Source organism: Stegodyphus dumicola, chromosome 9, assembly GCF_044657685.1.
Source record: "Stegodyphus dumicola isolate Sdum_Otavi_A_Nest chromosome 9, ASM4465768v1".
In the NCBI taxonomy this organism is placed as follows: domain Eukaryota; kingdom Metazoa; phylum Arthropoda; class Arachnida; order Araneae; family Eresidae; genus Stegodyphus; species Stegodyphus dumicola.
Window position 1 is genome coordinate 186,768,762 of NC_140776.1, and position 23,090 is coordinate 186,791,851.

At 36.6% G+C, this 23,090-nt stretch overlaps 1 protein-coding gene across 1 annotated transcript in view; it reads left to right on the forward strand.

The window, feature by feature from the left end:
• The window catches only part of LOC118189466 (uncharacterized), a 296,336-nt gene that overhangs the window by 56,045 nt on the left and 217,201 nt on the right, over positions 1 to 23,090 (forward strand). The window contains exon 2 of the mRNA XM_085823150.1: positions 16,927 to 17,023. Coding sequence (XP_085679276.1) covers positions 16,958 to 17,023 — 66 coding nt within the window. The 5' untranslated portion in view covers positions 16,927 to 16,957. The remainder of the gene's footprint in view (positions 1 to 16,926; positions 17,024 to 23,090) is intronic.

The following is a 23,090-nucleotide window of genomic DNA, read 5'->3' on the forward strand; positions in this document are numbered from 1 at the left end:
TCAATGTTTCACATGAGGAGAACGCCCATGCAGCCAGCCCATTCGCCTGGAATCGTACCTAGGTCGAGCAACTAGAGTTCTGCGACTTTACCATTCTACCAATGGTTGGCTTTCACAGACATTGGCTACATAAATTTAAACAAAATAATTTCACTTAAACTTATCTTACATATGGAAACGACATATTAAAGACAAAATAGTTAACATAAGTTAGTAGACATTTGCACTAGTTATTATTTTGCAGGCCTACTGGAACGTTTTTAAAGATGCAGTCCTTAATTTAGTAGATCCTATGCATGTAAGATAAAAAATATGTGAATCAAAATTATAATTTAAACTAACGGTGAAACATTAATTCTCCCTCTCTATAATAAAAATCGCAATAACTTCTCTGGATTGCGTCATTTCTAGATCATTCTATGACCTGCGCAGCTCTGATGACGTAATCATTGGGAACTGAAACTACCATTGTAAACCAAAACTTTTCTCTTTGCCGTGCCTCCATGTTTCATAACTACGCACTTCAGCTTTTGCTCTCTACTGTGCTAAGATGTAATGTCGCTGGCTTGCTTTCTATCTCAACAATATCAAAAATATAAATCTTCTGTGGAAAGGCACGATTAGGGTGCCAAGTGATCTGTGGCCACATAATGTCAATTGGAAATAGAAATAGAATTAAAATCGCCTCGACTGCCGAGTTTTATTTACGAAGTCAATACATTAGCTTACGACGCAACCAGAGTAATTCCTCTTCAATATAGGATAACTACGCATCAAACAGTGCTCCGTCTTTTCCATGCTTTTATTATGTCATGCATATACTCGTATATTATTTTTTCTTCAAAGAACTATCCGGGTTCTGCCGGTTGAATAAAATCGAGGTATGAAGGAAAGATTCCTTATTTCTTCTCTTAAGCCACGAAAGTTGTGAAATACCATATATTCCTGAAACCTCGAGGGCGTAGAAAATATCATTATGACATCGAAAGTTTCATCAATGTATCATTAGTAACAGAGTTCATCTGCTTGTTAGGAAAGAACAGGCCATTCGATTGCAAAAGAATCCATGTTGATAGGCTGCTTTCATAAAAGCAATAATAACTTTTATGGAGGTACTGGAATAATACGTTCCTACAGTAAACGAAACGATATTTTATGGTGTTTGCCCGAGGAAACAAAATAAAAACTTGAACTGTACATCAGAAAGGTGGTTCTGCTATAATATATGGTAGCAGCGCTTCACAACGTTTTCCCATCATAAAAGCGCCGGTATCGTAATGCCCTGTGAGCACATTTCGAAAGGACAGAAATCTTCCTGAGAAAAAGCGTCCACACTTTACGGAGATCGGTTTCTTGTAAAATCAAACTTCATAGTATTGCTTGCGCCTATACGCTGAGATACGGCTGAACAAATAGAGATTTAGATTGCTGTTCTGCTTAACAAAGTAAATGAAATTTCTGCTTGCATAGTGGCATCGGCATTAAGGTTTCCTCACCTTTATAAACGCTACTTTTTTTTTTTTATAAAACTTGAAAAATGTTCCTCCTAAGAGTTGTAAAGTCATTAGAATTTTTTGAATCAGGAGACATGAAAAATGTGCTGTGCCATTCCCGGGACTCGAACCTGGATCTCTCGAATACGCACCGAGTGTGCTACCGTTACACCACAAAGGCATACGGAAAGGAGAGAAAAAATACCTTACTATGCTGGGCACTTTGATGAAGGATTTTCTCTTTTCGAACAGTGGACTGCTCGTATAAAAGTACCGGCACTTTTAAGACGAAGTTTCATTAGGAAGGTATTCACGTACCACTGGAATACTTCCACTTCGTCCTATTTAATCATGTGGAATTGTGATACCATGTCTACAGATTTATCTTCTAGTCCTGGAAAGTGAACGTATCTAGATGGGGGGGGGTATACTAAATACGTGATGAAGGAATGAAATCAGATCAATAATGATATTACCTTGGGATGATGAACTGTTCTGTTCCGCGTAAGACTGATAGAGTCATTAGGATTTTTTTTAAGCAAGGCATGTGAAAAATGAGGAATGCCTTCGCTGGGACCCGAACCTGGACCTTTCGAGTACGCGCCGAGTGTGCTACCCTTACACCAAGAAGGCATGTAGGAAGCAGGGGAAAAAATACTTTATAGACTTACACAAAATCATCAGACTTACGCGAAGGTCGATATGCATTGCATATTTATTTGCTGTGTAAGAACAGACATCATCTCTTTGATAAAATAATTAACAAACTCTAAGTATAATAACATTACCGATAATTTGAATATTAATTATCTCATGTTTTATTATTTTTCCTTAGAAAATTCTCTAACTAAGTGAGAATATGTTTTGAGAAATGTGTTGAATATATGAAATGTATAGATAATTATATAAAATGCTGTTATTTTTTCAACAACTGAATGTATTTTTAAATAATTCTTGATAATTCTGGTTTATGTTCTGTTTTTCTTTTAATTCGCGTTGTGCAACTATGTGTTATTAGGCGGAACTGGTGGCTGTTAAGAGTAATTATGAACATCGAACAGGACACTTAAAATAGTTTTGCAGAGTAAAAAATCTGATGTGTACACCACATGACTCCCTCCATTGGAATATTAAATTATACGCATTTTTTCTTGCATTTCATTTAAACTTATTGGATTGAATTAAATCTACTTCGCCAACAGCGCATAAACTACAATAGAATAAATGCATTCTTTAAAATTCACTCTAGTATTTGTTTACCATAGCGACACTCTGGCGCTAGATTCACTTAACAGTATTAATAATTATATAAGATTTACCTTATATAATAATTATATAACGGAAACTAAGTTAACTGTTATATAATCTAGTAATTATATAACAGTTAACTTATATATTTCGTTCATATTATAACTCATAATGCACAAAATTTATATCAATTAAAGAATAGAATTCTCGAATCGTTGCCACATGTTCTATTCAAATACTATAATAAAGCTAGAATGATGTATAAAAGAAATTAAGGAAACAAAACAAAAAAAGAAACAGTTTTTCACAGACGAGTGAGTATTTCTCATTTAATTAATTCAGTTCTCACTTCGCGAGAAGGTAAAAATGCATAAAAACTCAAAATATCTATATTAAAAATTACGAAGTAAATCTCAAACTTATTTCCTCGAAAAAATTCCAGAAAGAATTAAGCATGATTTAATTGGCAATAATAAATGAAAGCGTTATCTTTGTTGTTGGGAAGCTAAGTTTATCTAGATCGGCAACAAATCCACTAGTCTCCTGTTTCAAATGTAAACATCAATGGCCGCCATTAAAAAAGGCTTAGCGGCAATTAAACAACTTTAAAATTGCTGATAATTCTAAAAATATTGCACACACATTTACTAAAGGCATAAAATCCTTAACCGGAAGATAAAAACAACATAATTCAATCATTTTTAAAGCAAAAAATGTACAATTTACCAACATATAAGAGTAAAGAAACTGAGATTACTAAGCCGGGTAACAGAGTGGATATGTATATAAATATATTTATATTATATACGTTTGGTGCGGCCGATTGCAACCAAAATACGAGGTGCACATCTACATGTTATAGCAGTCCTATATACAAATTTTCAACGTTCTGAGGCTACTCGTTTTTGAGTTATGCGAGATACGTACGTACGTACATACGTTCGTACAGACGCCACGAAAAATTCTCTTCAGAATTAATTTTAAAGCAGTTTTATAGTTTTTTTTTTTTTTTTTTTAGGAAAAGAGTCTTTTATTCGGTCCTTACGTACAGATATCACGCAAATACATCGTTAAATTGCATTCGATAGCGGTCAAAATGGATATTTTCGTTGAAATATGCTGCCTGAAACTTTTCGCGATTACAATACTTCCTTTTTAGTTCGTACAAGGAAGTAAAAATGCTAATTAATACAAGAATAAAATTTGACTCGACCTAACTCTTGGCATATACGAAATATAAACATCTGTTTTTGGAAAATTTCAGGAAATATATGAACTCGTGAAAAAAAACCTAGTTGCTTAACATGTCTGTAAAGTTCGCATGAATTGATATAGCCTAAGAAGTAATATGAAAATGTGTCAAATTTAGTATGTGTATTGAGATTTTGAAGATACTTCTATGGCAATTCTTAAAACATATTTCGGTTTTCCCTTGTGTAATATGAATACGAGCCAGCTTCCTTTAAAAATTCCTCCATGAAAAGATGTTCCTCTCTTACGCAGCTAGCCCTCATGTGCTTAAGCGCATGAAACTCAAATATCTACTCCATTTCACGCCTGTAGAAGAAAAGAAAGGACATGTAGTTATATAAATGGGTAAATAAGATATTTTGTCAAAAAATCATGTCATATTTGTCATTTAAAGTCATGTGATATGGAAGTGAGGTTCTGTTTCTACCCATATGTACTACATAGTCGTTTCCCTGAAAGTCTTTTGGCTTTAGGTAGTGGTTTTGCTTAGAGATCATGCTTGTGGTTTAAAAGCCGAGTTATAAACACTTAGTTTGGTTTATTTTAACGTAGGTCTACGTAGAGAACTCTACGAATCTATTAGCTAGGATCTATACCTAGGCAGTCTCAGCCACGAGGGTATACAAATAACGAACCTGGTGGTTCTTAAGGCCCCGGAAAGATCACTTATCGGTCGGCCAGTGAGTCTAGTCTGGCAGGTCCTAGAGCTTAAGATTCTAGTCACCCGGGGAGGTGATCCGGGTAGCTGCCTGGGGATGGCGCCCGGGTTTACTGGGTAATGTCTTTGGGCGACGGGCAGCTCGTGTGATTGACCGTCGTGGCATATTTGACGGCAAATGTCGCCAAATGGCGATGGTGCCAATCCTCTCCAATATGCGAGGACAGGAGTTGAACTCCTGGGCCTGGTTCAGCGGTTGGATTGGCCGCGTAGTGTCGTTTAGTCAACGGAACGTGTATGCTCAAATATAGTTAGTTAGTTCCTCAATGACGGTCTTAGATACTTAAGGACCAAATAATTTTAAGAGGCAAAACGTGTATTAGTAGAACGCTTGTATCTCAATAACCCTAAAAACTATAGTTTTCATTTATGGTTTATTTGGTAGTTAAAGGAAACCATTGCAAAACAAAAACACACAAAAAAATGAAAATTAGAATTGTGGTTTAGACATAGTAGAGTCTCAAAATTAGGCAAAACTACAGAATATTTTGATGACTTCACAAGCGAGCGCTCACGAGTTAGGTTTTAACGCCCTTCAGTTCTACGTTGGAGTCGACGGCAAGCGGGTGTGGGAGCGACGTGCTGATTTTGTTTGTACAAAAATAAATATAAAATGCCGAAAAATTAAGATGTCCTAAGAGTACAGCGCAGGAGAAAGCGGAAGATAAAAAAGATTTATTTAAAAAAAAAGATATTAAGCATATTTAGCTGTAAAAAGGAAAGAACGCAACAAACGATATTACGAAAATAATAATAAGAAAATAAAATCGACTAGGTTAGTAGTTTTCAGATAAATCAAGGGGCCTTCAACGTTTACTGCTACCAATAATAAAGTTTCAAATTTGGGTGCATCTTTAACATATAATAGCGCAGAGATTCTGCAACGATGTTTATCAAATTTAAAAAATTTATCAGTTGTGTACACAATATTTTGTCAAAATTTTCAAAGACAATGAGTTTGGGTATGCTTGCAACGTTTATGACAGACTGTGGTTTATAAAAAGCAGAACACCGGCCGGTAAAAATGAAAAATTTTTTCTTTGCAGCGGGAGTCAACAAGAATGTGTTGTTGTTGTTACTAATCTCCATGCCTAGGAATATACTAGACGAGGTCCACGAGTCCATTCACCTTTAGAAAATCGAAACCAAGCTTAGGAGACCCCTAAAGGTCCACAAGAGACAACTCCAGGCACTCAAGGATATGTGCCGGTGATGCGGGTGCATTGTGACACTTAGAACAAATTGGGTGCATCTTGATACCACTCTCAAAAGTAAGTCCCCTCAAGTGCCCACTGAAGAATCGGGAAAGTGTTGTCTGAACACATCTTTCGCAATCCATAGCAAGGGATGTTCCAGGACAATCAGCTTGATACCAGGGATGACTCGGGGGGAACAAGCCAAATTTGCCTGTCAGCATGTCTTCTAATGGAATGCAGTTCAAGATATGTCAGTGAACTGATAATTGGCAAAGGTTCTTCAGAAGTCTCCCTCGCCAGAATGTCTGCCATTTCATTTCCCCATATATCAACATGGGAAGGAATCCACTGAAGATGCACTTCACAGAGTGACGAGACCTGCTTAACTTTCGCAATCCATAGCAAGGGATCTTCCAAGACAATCAGCTTGATACCAGGGATGACTCGGGGGAACGAGCCAAATTTGCCTGTCAGCATGTCTTCTAATGGAATGCAGTTCAAGATATGTCAGTGAATTGATAATTGGCAAAGGTTCTTCAGAAGTCTCCCTCGCCAGAATGTCTGCCATTTCATTTCCCCATATATCAACATGGGAAGGAATCCACTGAAGATGCACTTCACAGAGTGACGAGACCTGCTTAACTTTCGCAATCCATAGCAAGGGATGTTCCAGGACAATCAGCTTGATACCAGGGATGACTCGGGGGAACGAGCCAAATTTGCCCGTCAGCATGTCTTCTAATGGAATGCAGTTCAAGATATGTCAGTGAATTGATAATTAGCAAAGGTTCTTCAGAAGTCTCCCTCGTCATATTGTCTGCCATTTCATTTCCCCATATATCAACATGGGAAGGAATCCACTGAAGATGCACTTCACAGAGTGACGAGACCTGCCTAAGTTTACTAAGAATTGAGGCTCCGGCCCTATCACCAACTCTTTGCCAGTTTGGAAAGAAAAAAACAAGAATGTACCAATGATTATTAATCAGTGACCAACACTAGTGATGATACCAATCATTATTAAAGAAACGAGAAAGCTTTCAGCTTTTTGAAACAGCACTTTAATCTTAACATGGTAACAACCAGTTATCCGAGAATTAATGTACAGATCTTACTTTTACAAGAAACATTAATGGGGAACTATTGAATTATTTGTTAGTTTTCGTATTACCGACCCTTTATACATAAAATTTTAATTACTCTGTTTATTCAGGAATAATGTTAAGAATTAAATAATTGATGCATTAATAATAGTTTCATTTTATTTTTCTCCAAATTTCCCGAAGCATTGTGTGTCATCTCCTAAGTGTAATTGGAAGCGTACTCGACGCGTATTCGAGAGGTCCAGGGTTCCAGCGAGAACACTGCACATTTTTCATGTCTCCTGCTTCCAAATAACCCAGTGATTCTATAAATGGCACCCAAAAAAGTGGTGGACGAGTAATTAATACAATTATGCCTTCGTAGTATAACATCCGCTCGGTGCATATACCAAAGGTCCAATTTCGATTCCCTGCGAGGGCATCGCACATTTTTCACATCTGCTGCTTCAAAATAACATAATGACTCTACACATTCATTGTATAAAGTAACAAAATAACATGTAAACAAAAGAACACTTAATCAGTAAAATAAAAATTAAGAAATATTAAATGTCTTAGGAACTGAGCCTAAATCTAAGAACTAGTCCTAATCCTAGCATCTAAACACAGCGGCCTTTTGTAAAAAATATAACAGATTCCGTCATTTTTTTTTTTTTTTAATTTAAATTAGTTTTTAGTCCAAAGAGGCTTTGTCCCTGAGGGACTATTTTCGTTTTGCGATTTTGCGTTGAATCACTATAAATGTCCGTTTCACTTTTCAAACTGTTGCCACCAAATATTACTGCCCTGTATTATATTTGAAGAAATTAAATAATGAAGAATCTGCATAAATGTGTGTGTGTTTCTCGCACTGTGATAAAACAACGGGTACCTAGAGCCATCAAATTTTGAATGACGTAATCCTACTGCGAATATGGGCATCTGGAAGCCCAAATTTGAATTTTGGAATTTGTTTTATTTTGGGATGCGTATCCGAAATTCTAAAGATATGCTCAGTTTAAAATTATTTTGCGATATTGCTCTTGAACTGAATTTTTTGGTTTAAGTGCGAAAAACATGATATTTAATAAATAAAGGTAACACACAACAAAATGTAAAAAAAAAAAAAAAAACCCTTTGGACGTAATTTAAAATCTGAAACTTTTCAGATTTTCTTTTATGCAAATTTTATATTTTTTAGTCTTTTAAGTTGAAGACAAGGTCGATAAGTTTCTGAGAATTCCAGTATCCTGTCAAGGTTAAGCACTAGTAGAATAAAAACTTTCGTCTATATGAGTATGCATGAAGGATGTAACTATGTATGAGGTTCACCAGCTGTCGAGAGGTGAAACCGCTAAACACTGGTAGTTCCACTGGGATTCAAAGCCCGGTGAACAGACCGGCTGCATAGACATTTTTTGGTTTTTCTCCATGTGGGACGTACCGTATTTTTCGCCGTATAAGACGCACTTTTTCTCCCCAAAATCAGGGGGGGAAGTGCCTGCGTCTTATACGGCAAATACAAAAGCCCACCATGGCCCTCCGCTGCCCCTCCACCTCTGCATACATACCTAACCGCAGGAATACTCGGCCACTCCGTTCCCTTCCACCTCTTGGCGCCGTCTGAGACCAGGAAGCCCCGCTCTGCCTCGCACTGTATTTGGACGGTCTCTGCCTCGCGCTGCGATTGGCTGAGCGAAGAGGCGCGTGCCTTCGCTCGCTCCTGCGCTGGCTTTGTGCACTTTTTAGAGTCTCGTAAGCCAGCGCGGGAGGCGAAATGGCAAACCGCACATTGAGTTGATCAATGTTAAACGAATTTCGCTAACTGCGCATGCCCAGAATAGAATTTGGCGCAATTTTAAAAGACGATAAACACGGTATATGGTTGATATTGTGTTATCTACGCGTAAACAGTTCGGGGTTTTAAAATTTGTTAGATTGCAAGTTGCTTCATTACTTTGATTATAATTATCGATTGCAAACTACGCAAATTTTCGTTTAAGAAGGATCACAAAACAAGAAACATTACAAGATATATTAGCTGAATGCTTATTGATTATACTTCTGAGGAATAAAAGCAACTGAGCATTTACTATACGTTGCTTTCATATATCCTGTCAAAAATTAAGGAATAAATCCAGATTAAATTACTATGTATGAATATTTAAATGAATTAAAGTCAAATAACTGGTGATAAATTAAATGTTTATGAACAAAATAAAACAGAACGAAATGAAACAGAAGCACATGCAATAAGCACACACAAATTTCCGTAGTACTGCAATTGTAAAACAGTAAAACCAACATGACTAACAGGCTTGTGTAGGGTTGCCCCTCTTAGTCCCCAGTATTTCCTCCCACGCCAACGGTACACCACTAAGCATGCGCACTAAGCGAAATTCATTAACATTGATCAACTCAATGTGCGGTTTGCCATTACGCGCGCGGGAGCGGGTGAAGGCACGCGTCTCTTCGCTCAGCCAATCGCAGTGCGGGAGCAATCGGGAGCAAGCGGAGGCGCGGATAGCTATGAGCTGTGATATATGTAGTATGGTATATCTGAATGAAATATATCATATTTCATACCACCCCATCAAGATGTCGAAGCAGAAGAGACTGGCAAAAATTTTGTATTCATGCTGGAAGTAATAAAATTTGCTAAGGAGCATGGAAACAGAGCAGCGGAGAGACACTTTGGGCCACCTCCAACTGAGAAAATGATAAGAGAGTGGAGGAAACAGGAGGATCAGCTCCAAAAGTTGGATAAAAGCAAGCACACCTTGCGTGGACCAACTGCAAAGTGGCCAGAGTTAGAGGTAGAAGTAAAGGAGTGGATCACACGTCACCGGCAAAATGGACTTTCTGTCTCAACAAAAATGATAATCTATGAGGCCAAACGCATTGCTGTGGAGAAAGGCATTCAGGATTTCACCGGATCACCATCGTGGTGCTATAGATTTATGAAGAGATCTGGCCTTTCTATGCGCACCAAAACCAGAATTGCACAAAAAATGCCAAAGGAATACGAATCAAAGATTCTGTCTTTTCATAAGTTTGTTACTGATGCGAGGAAGAAGAATAACTTTGAAATGAGCCAGATTGGGAACATGGATGAGGAAGAAAGTGATGACAATGACTGCGTGGATCTGTCCTTCCTCATTTCTGATAGCAGCGAAGAAGAGGAATTCTTGGGGTTAGAATAAAAACATGACAGCCTTATTTTTGTTACTTTCACTGTTTGCTGACTGTTTATGAGAGTAAAGATAGCTCTTAGTATGTTACATGGATGACATAAAATGTTTCTTAAACTGCTGTTAACTTTATACAGTTGATATAAAATATTTTACTACAGAATTTGGTTCATAATCTTTTTTTTCTAGATTTGCCTCCTTTAAAATTGGGTGCGTCTTATATCCCGGTGCGTCTTATACGGCGAAAAATACGGTAAATACGAGCCAATTGATCTAAAAAAGTCCGTTACGAAGGCATTCCTTTCCTTAGGTAGTTAGCTGTGATGTTCTGTGTTATAGTCTGAACAATCTGCTTTGACTGTACATGAAATGAATGCTAAAGATAAGCTGTTTGTATCGCTTGCGACAAGTCGACTGTGATTCATTTCCGTCTGAATCACAACAACAACAATGAGCTTTGCCATCCGCTTCCAGACCGGATTACTGGCAAAGCGAACCGAAGTTTACGAATAGAAACAGAACTCGGTTTAGATTTCACCCAAGCAGCTGTCGGAAGCAGAGGTCGACATGGATCGTTGGATTTCCTTCTCCAAAAATACAGGAGAAGGAAAGACAATAACATTGGATCTAAATTGTTTTCTTCATGCAAGAACAGTTTTCTGAAATTAATGCGAGCGGTAAATCATTATTTTCTCAATAGATGCGTGTGGTGGAAATTCCTTGCACATTTTCGTACACTTTCATTATATTCGTTACTCGGATGCATCGCTAGCACAAATGAAGAGACATTTAATTAAGGTACCATCACAAGAATAAAATTTCATGTTATCTTATTTGATGTTTTCAATTTTATCATCAAAACTCAATATACCGTATATTCCGGTGTATGAAGCGCACTTTTAATACGAAAAAAATAAGATCGAAATTTACAGGTGCGCGTATATAAAAATGATAAGATTAAAAATAAGGAAAAGAAATCACTATAGAAGAATTAATATTCTTCCATGCACCTAAATACTATTTATTTAAAAGGAATGACCTTATGAACCTAAAAATATTCTTTATCAGATAACATAAAGTCATGTTCATCTACGTTAATCTTCAGGCACATGATCTGATTCTGTTTCATCTACACCACATTATCACTCTGATCCTGAAGTAAATAGTCATGATCCGTTCCATCTTTCAATAACACCAAGCAACCTTGCTGCAGCACGATTTCCATTTTCTTTGTCAAACTAAATGGCTTTGCATTTGAAACCAGCACTGTGTTGTTTAGTTTGACAGGAACCATATTTAAAACTAAAAAGAACACTAAATCAACAGTATTTCAAATAAAGCAAATGCGATTTATTAAACCCTTCGATGTTCATTCCAAAATCACGGCTTCAAATGACTACAGAAAGAGGAAACAACTGACTCTTAAACTTCCGCGAATTCATTCTGTTCAGAAGAGTATTCTTACCCCAAATTCTGTCCCCCTTTTCTCAAAATCTTAGAATAATATTCTTGTGCCCGTCTGCGCTGAATACAACCCACCCTCTTTGGATATATTTGCATGAAATATATTCAAAAAGTGAATATATTTGAATGAGGCCCGGTGGTGCAGTGGCTAACGCACCGCAGGTCCGGGGTTCGATTCTCGGGCTGGGTAGGATCGACACAGCCTTTCATCCCTTGATTTTCATCCCTTGGGTCGATAAAATGAGTACCAAGTTCTGAGGACTAAACACTGGGGGTCCTGCGACCAAGCTGACCACATGTTCAGGGCATATGCTTACGCAACCCGGGGCCCACGGTCAAGCAGATTTCGGGCACTCTAGGCCTTGGCCCATTAGGCCTGTTACGCCACTGAGTTTAGGTTTTGAATATATTTGAGTGTTCATTTTTATTTTTAGAGTTTGCACTACTGTGAATTATTATTTTAATTTTGATTTGTTTTTGATATTGAGTTAAACCTTCTATACACGGTTGCAATTATTAATATTGTTGAGGAATTGGCCTGCTTTGTCTCCAATATGCTTTCAAGTTTATATTGCTCAAATCTGGCATCTATAGCGCAGGACGGGTATAAAAATTTGCTTTTAATGTTTAGCCTCTTATATTTCTTTTTTTAAGTATATATATTTGTTTTTTTAATTATGAATTAGTTCTTTTAGTTTCTTATTGGTTTATATAAATTATGTCTAGTTCCTTTTCAGTTTCTTTTTATTGATATGCATATTCGTGTCGGGGAGGCTTCTGTAGACAAGGGTTTCTAAAATGCATTAGTTTCTAAATTCATTTTTCTGAAAAATTAATTTTTTAAAAAAGTTTAATTTAATACTTGACTTTGCATTGCTTATTTCTCAAAAAAACTTCATTGGTATTTTCCTTTTAGAACTTTAATTTTTAATTGCTAATTTCTAAAGGTACCACTTTATTGGTATTTCTTTTTGGACATTCTTCACTCTTTACTTTTGGTTTTGACTTTTACCCTAGCCTGCATGAATGACGAAACACGAATTGAATGATTAAAGAGTTAGGTTTGGAGGCAACTTTCCCTTGATAAGTCTGTCTCCTGCCTGCTCAACAGTCATTCACTTATGCACTCAATTTTTTTTTTAGATTAATTTTAATTTGCTAAATTGGTGAATTTATTTTCATGGTTTGGTTTTGCTCTTGATTTGCTTATGCTATCTGAATTTAAATGATATTGTAGATTAGTTCGAAAATTAAATTCTTTTATATATGTGCACTTTTTAAAATTATTTTAACTTTAAATTTGCTTTTTTACGTATATTTTAATGTTTGTTAAAATTTAAATTTGTTTAAATTTATATATGTATATATATATATATATATATATATATATATTCCTACGCACCTCGGTGAGCTTAGTCATTAATTGTTATAGGTTTATAAATTGTGCGTTTTTTGCTTTAAAAATTATTGAATTATGTGATTTTTATGTTCCGTTTAAGGTTTTTGTGCCATTAGTTAATCTGCATGCAATAGTTGTACAATTATGAACAATATGAAAGTTTAAGTGGCGAGTTAAGCTTAAGGAATCCCATTTGTTCATATATGAACTCAGTAGAATAGTGAATCAATTAAGTTTCCGCACCTTCAGTGTCTTTTGCAGAGCGGGACCAAAAGTTTTAATTTTCAGTTTTTTGCACCGAAAAATCTTCGTTCTTACCCATTGCCTCATTGCTTGCTTGAATTGCGTAGAAATTCTAATTTTAATTGTTAAAAAAAATTAACTTTTTTAACTGTATTTGGTGTTTTGTGTTTTTCTATATTTTACAATTTCTAATGGAGATGTTTTGAGTTTTTATGTATTTTTACTTTTCCACGAAGTGAGAACTGATTTAATTGAATAAGAAATATATTCTTGATGAAATTCTAGGAAATAAGTTTAAATGAAGTGCAGCAAAAAATGTGTATCATCTAATAAAAAGAAGCCGTGTGGTGTCCACAACAGATTTTTTTAAGTTCTTGAGAATTCTTCTTTAATTCTTCACATTCTTTGAGAAAATTTAGAATATGATACTGTATCGTTCAAGGTTTAAAAGGGTTTTTAAAGCTGATTTTTTTTACTTTCTTGTACGAAGTAAAAAGGAAGTATTGTAATCGCGAAAAGTTTATTATTTTTATATCATATTTAACGAAGCATACTTTAACGAAAATATCCATTTTGACCGCTATCGAATGCAATTTAACGATGTTTTTGCGTGATATATGTACGTAAGGACAGAATAAAATACTCTTTTTCTTCAAAAAAAAAAAATTATAAAACTGCTTTAAAATTAATTCTGAAGAGAATTTTTCGTGGCGTCTGTACGAACGTATGTACGTACGTACGTATCTCGCATAACTCAAAAACGAGTTGCCTCAGAATGTTGAAATTTTGTATATAAGACTGCTATAACATGTAGATGTGCACCTCGTATTTTGGTTGCAATCGGCCACATCAAACGTATATAAATATATTTATATATATATCCACTCTGTTACCCGGCTCAGTGATCTCAGTTTCTTTACTCTTATATGTTTGTAAATTGTACATTTTTTGCTTTGAAAATGATTGTATTATGTTGTTTTTATCTTCCGGTTAAGGTTTTTATGCCTTTAGTAAATGTGTATGCAGTATTTTTAGAATTATCAACAATTTTAAAGTTGTCTAAGTGCCGCTAAGCCTTTTTTGATGGCGGCCATTGAAGTTTACATTTGAAACAGCAGAATTGTAGATTTGCTGCCAATCTAGAGAAACTTAGCATCGCAACAACAAAGATAACGCATTCATTTATTATTGCGAATCAAATCATGCTTAATCCTTTCTGGAATTGTTTCGAGGAAATACGTGTTTAAGATTTCCTTCGTAATTTTTAATGCAGATATTTTGAGTTTTTATGTATTTTTGCCTTGTCGCGAAATGAGAACTGAATTAATTAAATGAGAAATACTCAATCGTCTGTGAAAAACTGTTTCTTTTTTGTTTTGTTTGCTTAATTTCTTTTATACATCATTCTAGCTTTATTATAGTATTTGAATAGAACATGTGGCAACGATTAGATAATTCTATTCTTTAAATGATATAAATTTTGTGCATTATGAGGTATAATATGAACGAAATATATAAGTTAACTGTTATATAATTATTAATACTCTTAAGTGAATCTAGCGCCAGAGTGTCGCTATGGTAAACAAATACTAGAGTGAATTTTAAAGAATGCATTTATTCTATTGTGGTTTATGCGCTGTCGGCGAAGTAGATTTAATTCAATCCAATAAGTTTAAATGAAATGCAAGAAAAAATGCGTATAATTTAATATTCCGTACAAGGAAGTCATGTGGTGTACACATCAGATTTTTTGCTTTACTTTTAATGCGAAAAGAAACTAAACAGCAAGCGATGAAAAGTACTTAACGGTTTTCCGTTTGATATCTTATCTACTTGTGAGTTATCAAAAAATGAAGTCTGTAACAAGTCTCGTTTCTCAGATTGTTTCTTCTACGTTTGTCTGGCAACTTCTGCACCGTTATCTTCAACTGTCCAAAAATCTCATATATATTTTGTCCAAAGTAAATCATACCAATCTAATTTGTACAAAATACTCTTCAGAGTATAATAGAAATAATTTCCTGCGTGCATATTTGGAAGGACCATATTTGGAAATTTTTTTAACTCAGTATTGATAATTTATATTGGCTGCAGATATTTTATGTTAAGATCTGCTTATTTAGTAAGTTAATAATATAAAGTTCATAATACTTTATTTTAGTATGTTTTTGTCATATGTGTTCATTAATCAAATGGGTACTTTTCCGTTTTGCCGGCGCAAGCGATAAAGTCGCTAATAATGGTACAACCGATGCCAAACGGAATATTCTCGCTGGTAACCTTTTACGCCTCATTTTCAAAACAAGTCGCAGCTTTTTCTTATCAGATTGATTGTTTCTTTCAATACTGACATATAATTACATAGAATTTTTATCAGATAGTTCAGTTTTATGTCCAAGGCCATTTTCGGTAATTAAGTCAATCAGGTTGCAATCACAGCGCTTACCCGAAGCCGAAAATATAGATAAGGTAAAGTCAAGGGTTAAATTCATCAATTCTAATGAGAATGCATTAGCGAAGTAAAGCACTGCAGTTTTACATAATTTCTGAGTACGAATTGAAATATTTCTTGCTTCCAAATTAAGATTTAACTTGAAATTAATGTAGATAATTACTGAGAGCATTAGATTTTTGTAGAGAGTAATTTACGTGAGATGAGATCGCTTGGGATCACGTGATATGAACCGGCGAATCAGGATGTTGAACCATGAAAGCGTAATAAATTCTTAAATTAATGTCTTTTTACAAATTTATTGTCTTTATTTATCGGTTTTTTATAAAATTTTAAGCGATATTAAAATGTTTATGCCTTCAAAAAAAGAATTCTTAGAACTAACATTTTTTTTAATATTCTTTTATGTGTATACTGTATGTTGTCGGCCCACCAGTGGCCGAGCGGTAAAGTCGCTGAACACTGGTAGTTCGGTCCGAGGTTCGAATCCCGCGAACGGGCTGGCTGCATGGGCGTTTTCGTGGTTTTCCCCATGTGTAACGTGTATACGAGCCAGTTTCCCTTAGAAAGTCCTCCACGAAGGCATCCCTCCTCTTAGGCAGATAGCCCTCGAGGCTTTGCCATAATCACACACACACTGTATGTTGTCGCCAATAAAGTCTGCTTGGCGAGATTTGCGGCGGCGAAACGGAAAAGTACCATCAAATGTTTTCATATAGCCATTTAAATCATAATTTCGTTCGCTACAAATTTTGCAGATTAAATTTCGAGGATAAAAATTGTAGGAAGACTGCTTTAACGGTCTGCTTTTAAATTACTTTCGAACTGTTACTCAGTCAAATATAATTTATTGATTTTTGGCCTTAAAATTTTTCTGTTTAAGGTTTATGTAAGCGCTTTTAACAGCGTACGTTGAAGGTACGTTTTAATTCTAAGACCTTAACATGGTTTTAGTTCTTCCTGTTGTTCTTCAAACAGGTACAATCTTTGTACTATCTTTTATATATGACAGTTTTTCGTTCTGGAGTAAATTATTCGTTCATAATTAATCACCAAGCAGACATGCTTTGCATTCAACAATTACTTATTTGCTGTCATTTAATATCATAGAAAAATCATTTAATTATGATTTATTCTGGAGAATATTACAAATTCTCACTGGTCTTTTGTATTCTTATTTTTAAAACAGATGAAGCAATGTGCGAAAATATGGTTTGGAAATGATTACCATGCCGCATACAACGTCGAGTGAGATTGCAACTCCGTCCATCAGCTCGATTGGAACGGTAAGTTATGTCTTGCTTACTTTCAGAGAAAAATACACTGAAGTGACAAAAGTCATGGGATACCTCCTAATATTTTGTCGGTCCTCCTTTTGCCCGGCGAAGTGCAGCAACTCGACGTGGCATGGACTCAACAAGTCGTTGGAAGTCCCCTGCAGGTATATTGAGCCATGCTGCCTCTATAGACGTCCATAATTGTGAAAGTGTTGACGGTGCAGGGTTTTGGGCACGAACTGACCTCTCGATGATGTCCCATAAATGTTCGATGGGATTCATGTCGGACGATCTAGGTGGCCAGATCATTCGCTGGAATTGTCCAGAATGTTCTTCTAACCAATCGCGAACAATTGTGGCCCGGTGACATGGCGCATTGTCATCCATAAAATTCCCATCGTTGTTTGAGTACGTGAAGTCCGTGAATGGCTGTAAGTGATCTCCAAGTAGCTGAAGGTATCCATTTCCAGTCAATGATCGGTTCAGTTGCACCAGACGACCGAGTCCATGCCATGTAAAAACAGCCCAGACCATTATGGAACCACCACCAGCTTGAACAGTGCCTTGTTAACAACTTGGGTCCATGGCTTCGTGGGGTCTGCTCCACACTCGAACCCTACCATCAGCTCTTACCAACTGAAATCGTGACTCATTTGACCAAGCCACGGTTTTCCATTCGTTGAGGGACCAATCGATATGCTCACGAGCCCACTAGAGTCGCTGCAGGCGATGTCGTGCTGTCAGTAAAGGCACTCGAGTCGGTCTTCTGCTGGCATAGCCCAAGGAAGACAAATTTCGCCGCACTGTCCTATCGGACACGTCCCTCGTACGTCCCACATTGATTCCTGCGGTTATTTGACGCAGTGTTGCTTGTCTGTGAACATTGACAACTCTATGCAGATGTGGCTGGTCTCGGTAGTCAAGTGCAGATGGTCGGCACTGCGCTGTCCATGGTGGGATGTTATGCCTGAAATTAGATACTCTCGGCACACTCTTGACACTGTGGATCTCGAAATGTTGAATTCTCTAACGATATCCGAAATGGGATGACCCATGCGTCTAGCTCCAACTACCATTCCGCGTTCAAAGTCTGTTAATTCTCGTCGTGCGGCCATAATCACGTCAAAGCCTCTTCACATGAATAACTTGAACACAAATGAAAGCCCTGCCAAAGCACTTCGCATTTATACATTTTCTACGCGATACTACTGCCATCTGTATATTTGCATATTGCTATCCCATGACTTTTGTCACTTCAGTGTACGTTATTTAAAGTAATTAATAGCATTAAAGGATACTTACGTTGTATCTCAACGACCTATGTAGAAATGGCCAGAGCTTCCTGATGTACGAAATTCTGGTAACCACGCGCATAAAATTATTCAGGCAACCATTTTACGTATGACAAATATTCAGTTTCTAATGTCGCCATTTTTGTTTACATTCTTTATGTTGTATTCCAAGTTTCAGCTGCTTTTATAAAAAAAAAAAAAAAAAAAATTCTGATTATTTTTTTATCTTAAACTCGATTTTAAAATTTCTGCTTGTAGAATTTTTCTGTAACAGGAAAAAGAAGAGATGAAATTTCTTCAGGAATACGTTATTTTGTCGTAGTATCGCTAAAACAGCAGCGCTTAAGATCGTTTATGACTAGGTTTACTAATTGTCTTTTGCAATAAAAGTATAGTTGAAATATAAAATATGTATGTAATAATATGCACGTATATAATATGTAATTTTTTGCATTTATTGTTCGTTTACTTCCGTAAAATTCGCCAAACTGCGCCAAGGTGTTTGAGATAATACGTAAGTACCCTTTAAAGTATTTCAAATGCTTGTGCATGTATTGCGATTTAAAAGAAGAACAATTTTGGGTCGAATTTAAAGACAATGAGTTTCTCTTAAATCTAGTAACATAAAGAATGTATCTACACACTCTGTCAGAAATATATATATATATATATATATATATATATAAAATAATGGTAGTAGGTAGAAAATATATATATATATATATATATATATGTAGTCAGAAGAAATCAAGCCATAGTCACGAAACTCGGCAAGAATGTTGGCTGGTAAGATATATGCAAATGATTTAAATTTCGACGCCAGTGAGACAAGGGTATGCACATATGAAATGCGCAGTTTGGAGAGTTTAAAAGCACAATTGCTCTTGCCGTGGGGCTATTCAAACGAGTATGTTGCCTTGGATGGATTGTCGCTAAATATATCAGAACTTGTATGTCTCTTGATTTGCTTTGGGAACATGACGTGTCCTGAATGGGAACAGGGAGCTTCCTTCAGGCTACGTTCAAATATGTGTGGAATGGACGACACAAGAAGAAAGGGTTAACTGTACCCTTTATTTTCCACAATATTACAGGCGCTCGCGCACTTTGGGATACAGAGACCAACCACTCGTGATCTGAAAGTAAAAATCTAAAACTACTAACTAACTAAATTAAAATAAAAGCTGACTTTGAATAGTTTACACAAATGCCTAACACTAAGACTGGCCTTTTAAATTATTACGTATGTAATACGCAAACTGCCGAAAACTACAGTACGTTTTAAGTATCGAGAGGACTAAATCTCTGGCCTCAAAGGCGGACAGCAGCTGATTGAAAACTTCGTGTGAAATGCAGTGGCAAGGCGGCTCACTTTTTATGTAACTAACTCTGTTCTTGGCGAAAAGCCGCAACTTAAATACTTAGGCGCTAGCAAGCATAAATTTGCATAAACAAATTAACGCGTTTAATTTTGGCTGGAAGTGATAATAAGAAAGGATATTATAGTTTTAAAACAAAATAAACAGTAAACTTAAGATCCTTACAAATATATCTCTGAGGCGTAACCGACGGCAGCACGATCAATTGCCGGACTTTAAGAAGTGGCATCTAGTAGACTTCAGAGGGTCGAACAGGCGGTATCAGCCGCCACATCGGTGAGAGCGATGTGATACCTAGCTCCATACTGGCGAAAATGGATCACCGAAGGGATAGTCTGTTGTTGCGGAGGGTCAGGGCGCTCCAAGAACGCAAGTGAGCGCGAGGATCGCGCAATCATAAGAGCGGCCACTTCCGCGCCAACAACGTTGCTATCATCTATTCGACGCCATTTACCTCCTTCCAGGCATCCAATGGTATCAAGCGAAAGCATTTGGAGACGACTGCCCGACGCTGGCATATGCTGTCGATGTCCATTAAGACGCTTATCATTGACCAAACATCATACGCAGTGTCGATCGGACTTTTGCCGACTGCAGTGTGACCCACTGGAGGTGTGTGATCTTCAGCGTTGAATCCCGATTCAGTTTCAGTGCTAATGACCAACGCACACGCGTGTGGAGGTGGACAGGTCAGCGGTCCGATCCGGCATTTGTTGTCGAGTGTCATACGGCGATTACACAAGGTGTGACAGTGTGGACAGCGATTCATTGGGCCACGCGATCACCAGGGCCCGACGTAGCCTAATTGGGGCCCGGGGTAAAAAGTTCTTGGGGTTCCGTCTGCTTTACTACTTCAGTAATGAACAAGCGATCTTTTTGAAGGTATTTACATTTTCATAATAATAAACTTCCTATTCAATTTGGGGCTCTCTGATGTGGGGGCCCGGGGCAATTGCGCCGTATGCCCCTGCCTTAGTCAGGCTCTGGCGATCACCTCTAGTCATCCTTCAAGGGCACTTGGAGGGCTAGCAGTTACGTAGACGATATTTTAACGCCTTATATCTTAGCAAGACAACGTGCGTCCACATACTGCGCAACTCTCTCAACAATCTCTTCAAGGATATGACGTACTTACGTGACATGCCTGGGCACCAGACCTCTAGCCGATAGAGCACGTTTAGAACATGCTTGGAAGGCAACTGCAGCCGTCTCGGAATATTGATGAATCACTCCCCAGTTGCGAAGATTATGGTATGGTCTTCCGCAGGGAGCCATAGGTGGCCTACTTGATTTGATACCACGCTGTCTTTCGGCTTGTATAACTGCCAGATGTGGCTATACTACTTGGTGATTTGTAACAGTTTTCAAGCCATAACTTCTTAACCCTTTAACTGTCAAGTTATTTTGATGATTTGGATACACAAATTGTCAAATTTTTTATTGCAAAAACCAAATGTTTAGTACAAAATAAAATATACTTAAGTAGTTAAAAATTGATATTTTGACGTACATGGGTAAAATTTTTTATTTTCTAAAAATAAAAAAAAAAATTAACTATTTTCTAAAACATAAATAAATATAAGTGAATACCTATTAGTAGTTCAGTAATTCAGTCTTATGTGGTACAACTGGAAACACTTTTCCAAGCACAAACCAACTCCACATTTTTACCCTTTTTCGAACAACACACTTTGCACTGTCTTGTAGGCTCACGTTTCGCAGGAATAGGAGGAAAATGGGATATAAAATGTCGTTCAGTAAGACGTGCAGGGTTATCTATTGTAGGTGGTCTGCCAACATTCTTTTGTCCAGAAGCTGCATCATCATATTTATGTAAAAGCTCTTCTACAACTTGGATTCGAAATTCTAAAAATGTAATACGTTTCCCAACTACATTTTTATAGAGCAAATATGAGTTCCAGAGTACCTTGTCTAGTAAATGTAAAAATATCTTTTTATAATATTTTATCTGACGTTTTCGGATTGTTGGATGAAAGGATATTTCCTGATCACAGCGATCTACACCACCCATAGTTAGACCGTAATTAGAAACAATCTTCGGCTTGAGTAAATCTCCATTTTTTATTTTTGAGGCTGACCATGGAAGTATCATGAATACTGCTCATCAAACACACATCCTTCATCTTCGGTTGAAGAATAATCTAAATCATCTATATAACGTTTCAAAGAACTGGACGCTATTTTACAACAAAAAGATCCCATGCACCTTGAACCAAATAACCTCTAACCTTTGAAATCTTCAGTAAAGTGCTGTCATCTATTGAACTGAGCGCACATTAACTTTTCCCGAGATATAGTCGGGTTTGACAAAGAGATGAAGCCGAAATAAACGTCTCCCGATATATATTCGGGTATAACAATACGATGCACTCAAATTACCCCGAGTAATACTCGGGCGTGACATTTTCGAACACTAGTGCTGTGCCCGAGATATATCTCGGGCATGACAATTAAAAGGTTAATAAAACGATATTTTATTCGGAATTTGTATAGTAGATCGCTTAGCCCTTCTGAGTGGTTTTTTTTTTTTTTTTTTTTTTTTTTTTTTAGACAGAGTGTATTTTGTTTAAAGCTCAGGATGCACTGAAAAATTATACTATTTAACCCGTTTTAAATTAGGATAAAAGAATACAGACGAAAAATAAACCAGTTTTTCCTAATTTAATAGAAAAAATAAAATTACGTCATTATAATCTTTTACTAACGCTCCTTTATCAATAAAGGCGCAAGCTTAGGATTCAACTTTGCATTAAACAATAAAAAACGCTTTTTCTCTCGTAACTTTGCTTTAATGAATTAGCTACGCGATTTGTCAATTAAAGTAAAAAAATTTCAGTGGCGAGTGGTCAACTTTTATGAATGTGAGTCGCAGTGAAATAGAACAGCTATAAATTTCAGTATCAGTCTGTTCTATAGCTTACGTGTGTTAACATTTCTTTAAACAGATGTAGTAACTAAAGCCTTTTTGCTACAATATCTTTACAAAATGTATTGTATTTCTTAGCTTTAGCTACTATGCATTTCTCTTCGTATTCAGATTAGCTTTGCCCTTCCTGATTTTAATGATGGGATAATAGTGGCCGCAGTAAAATCACTAAACACTAGTTTAGTTCCAAGGTTACTTACGATACTACAAGGTTTGCTCTTCTGACCAGAAATATTTAAGCGTGTGACGCCACTGTCTCATAGTCTGCTCCAAAGCAGCTACTGCCTTGGGAACTAAATGTGATTGTCTTCTTTCTCCAACTTCTACAAGCACAGCCAACTCTATCATGGCCTTGAAGCGAAATCAGTTTCGCAAGGTCACGTGATCAAAATAGTCGATCTTTTTCTCTTCGCTATAAGCGCGAAATTTAACTTGCCAAAAATAATAGTTTTCTCTTA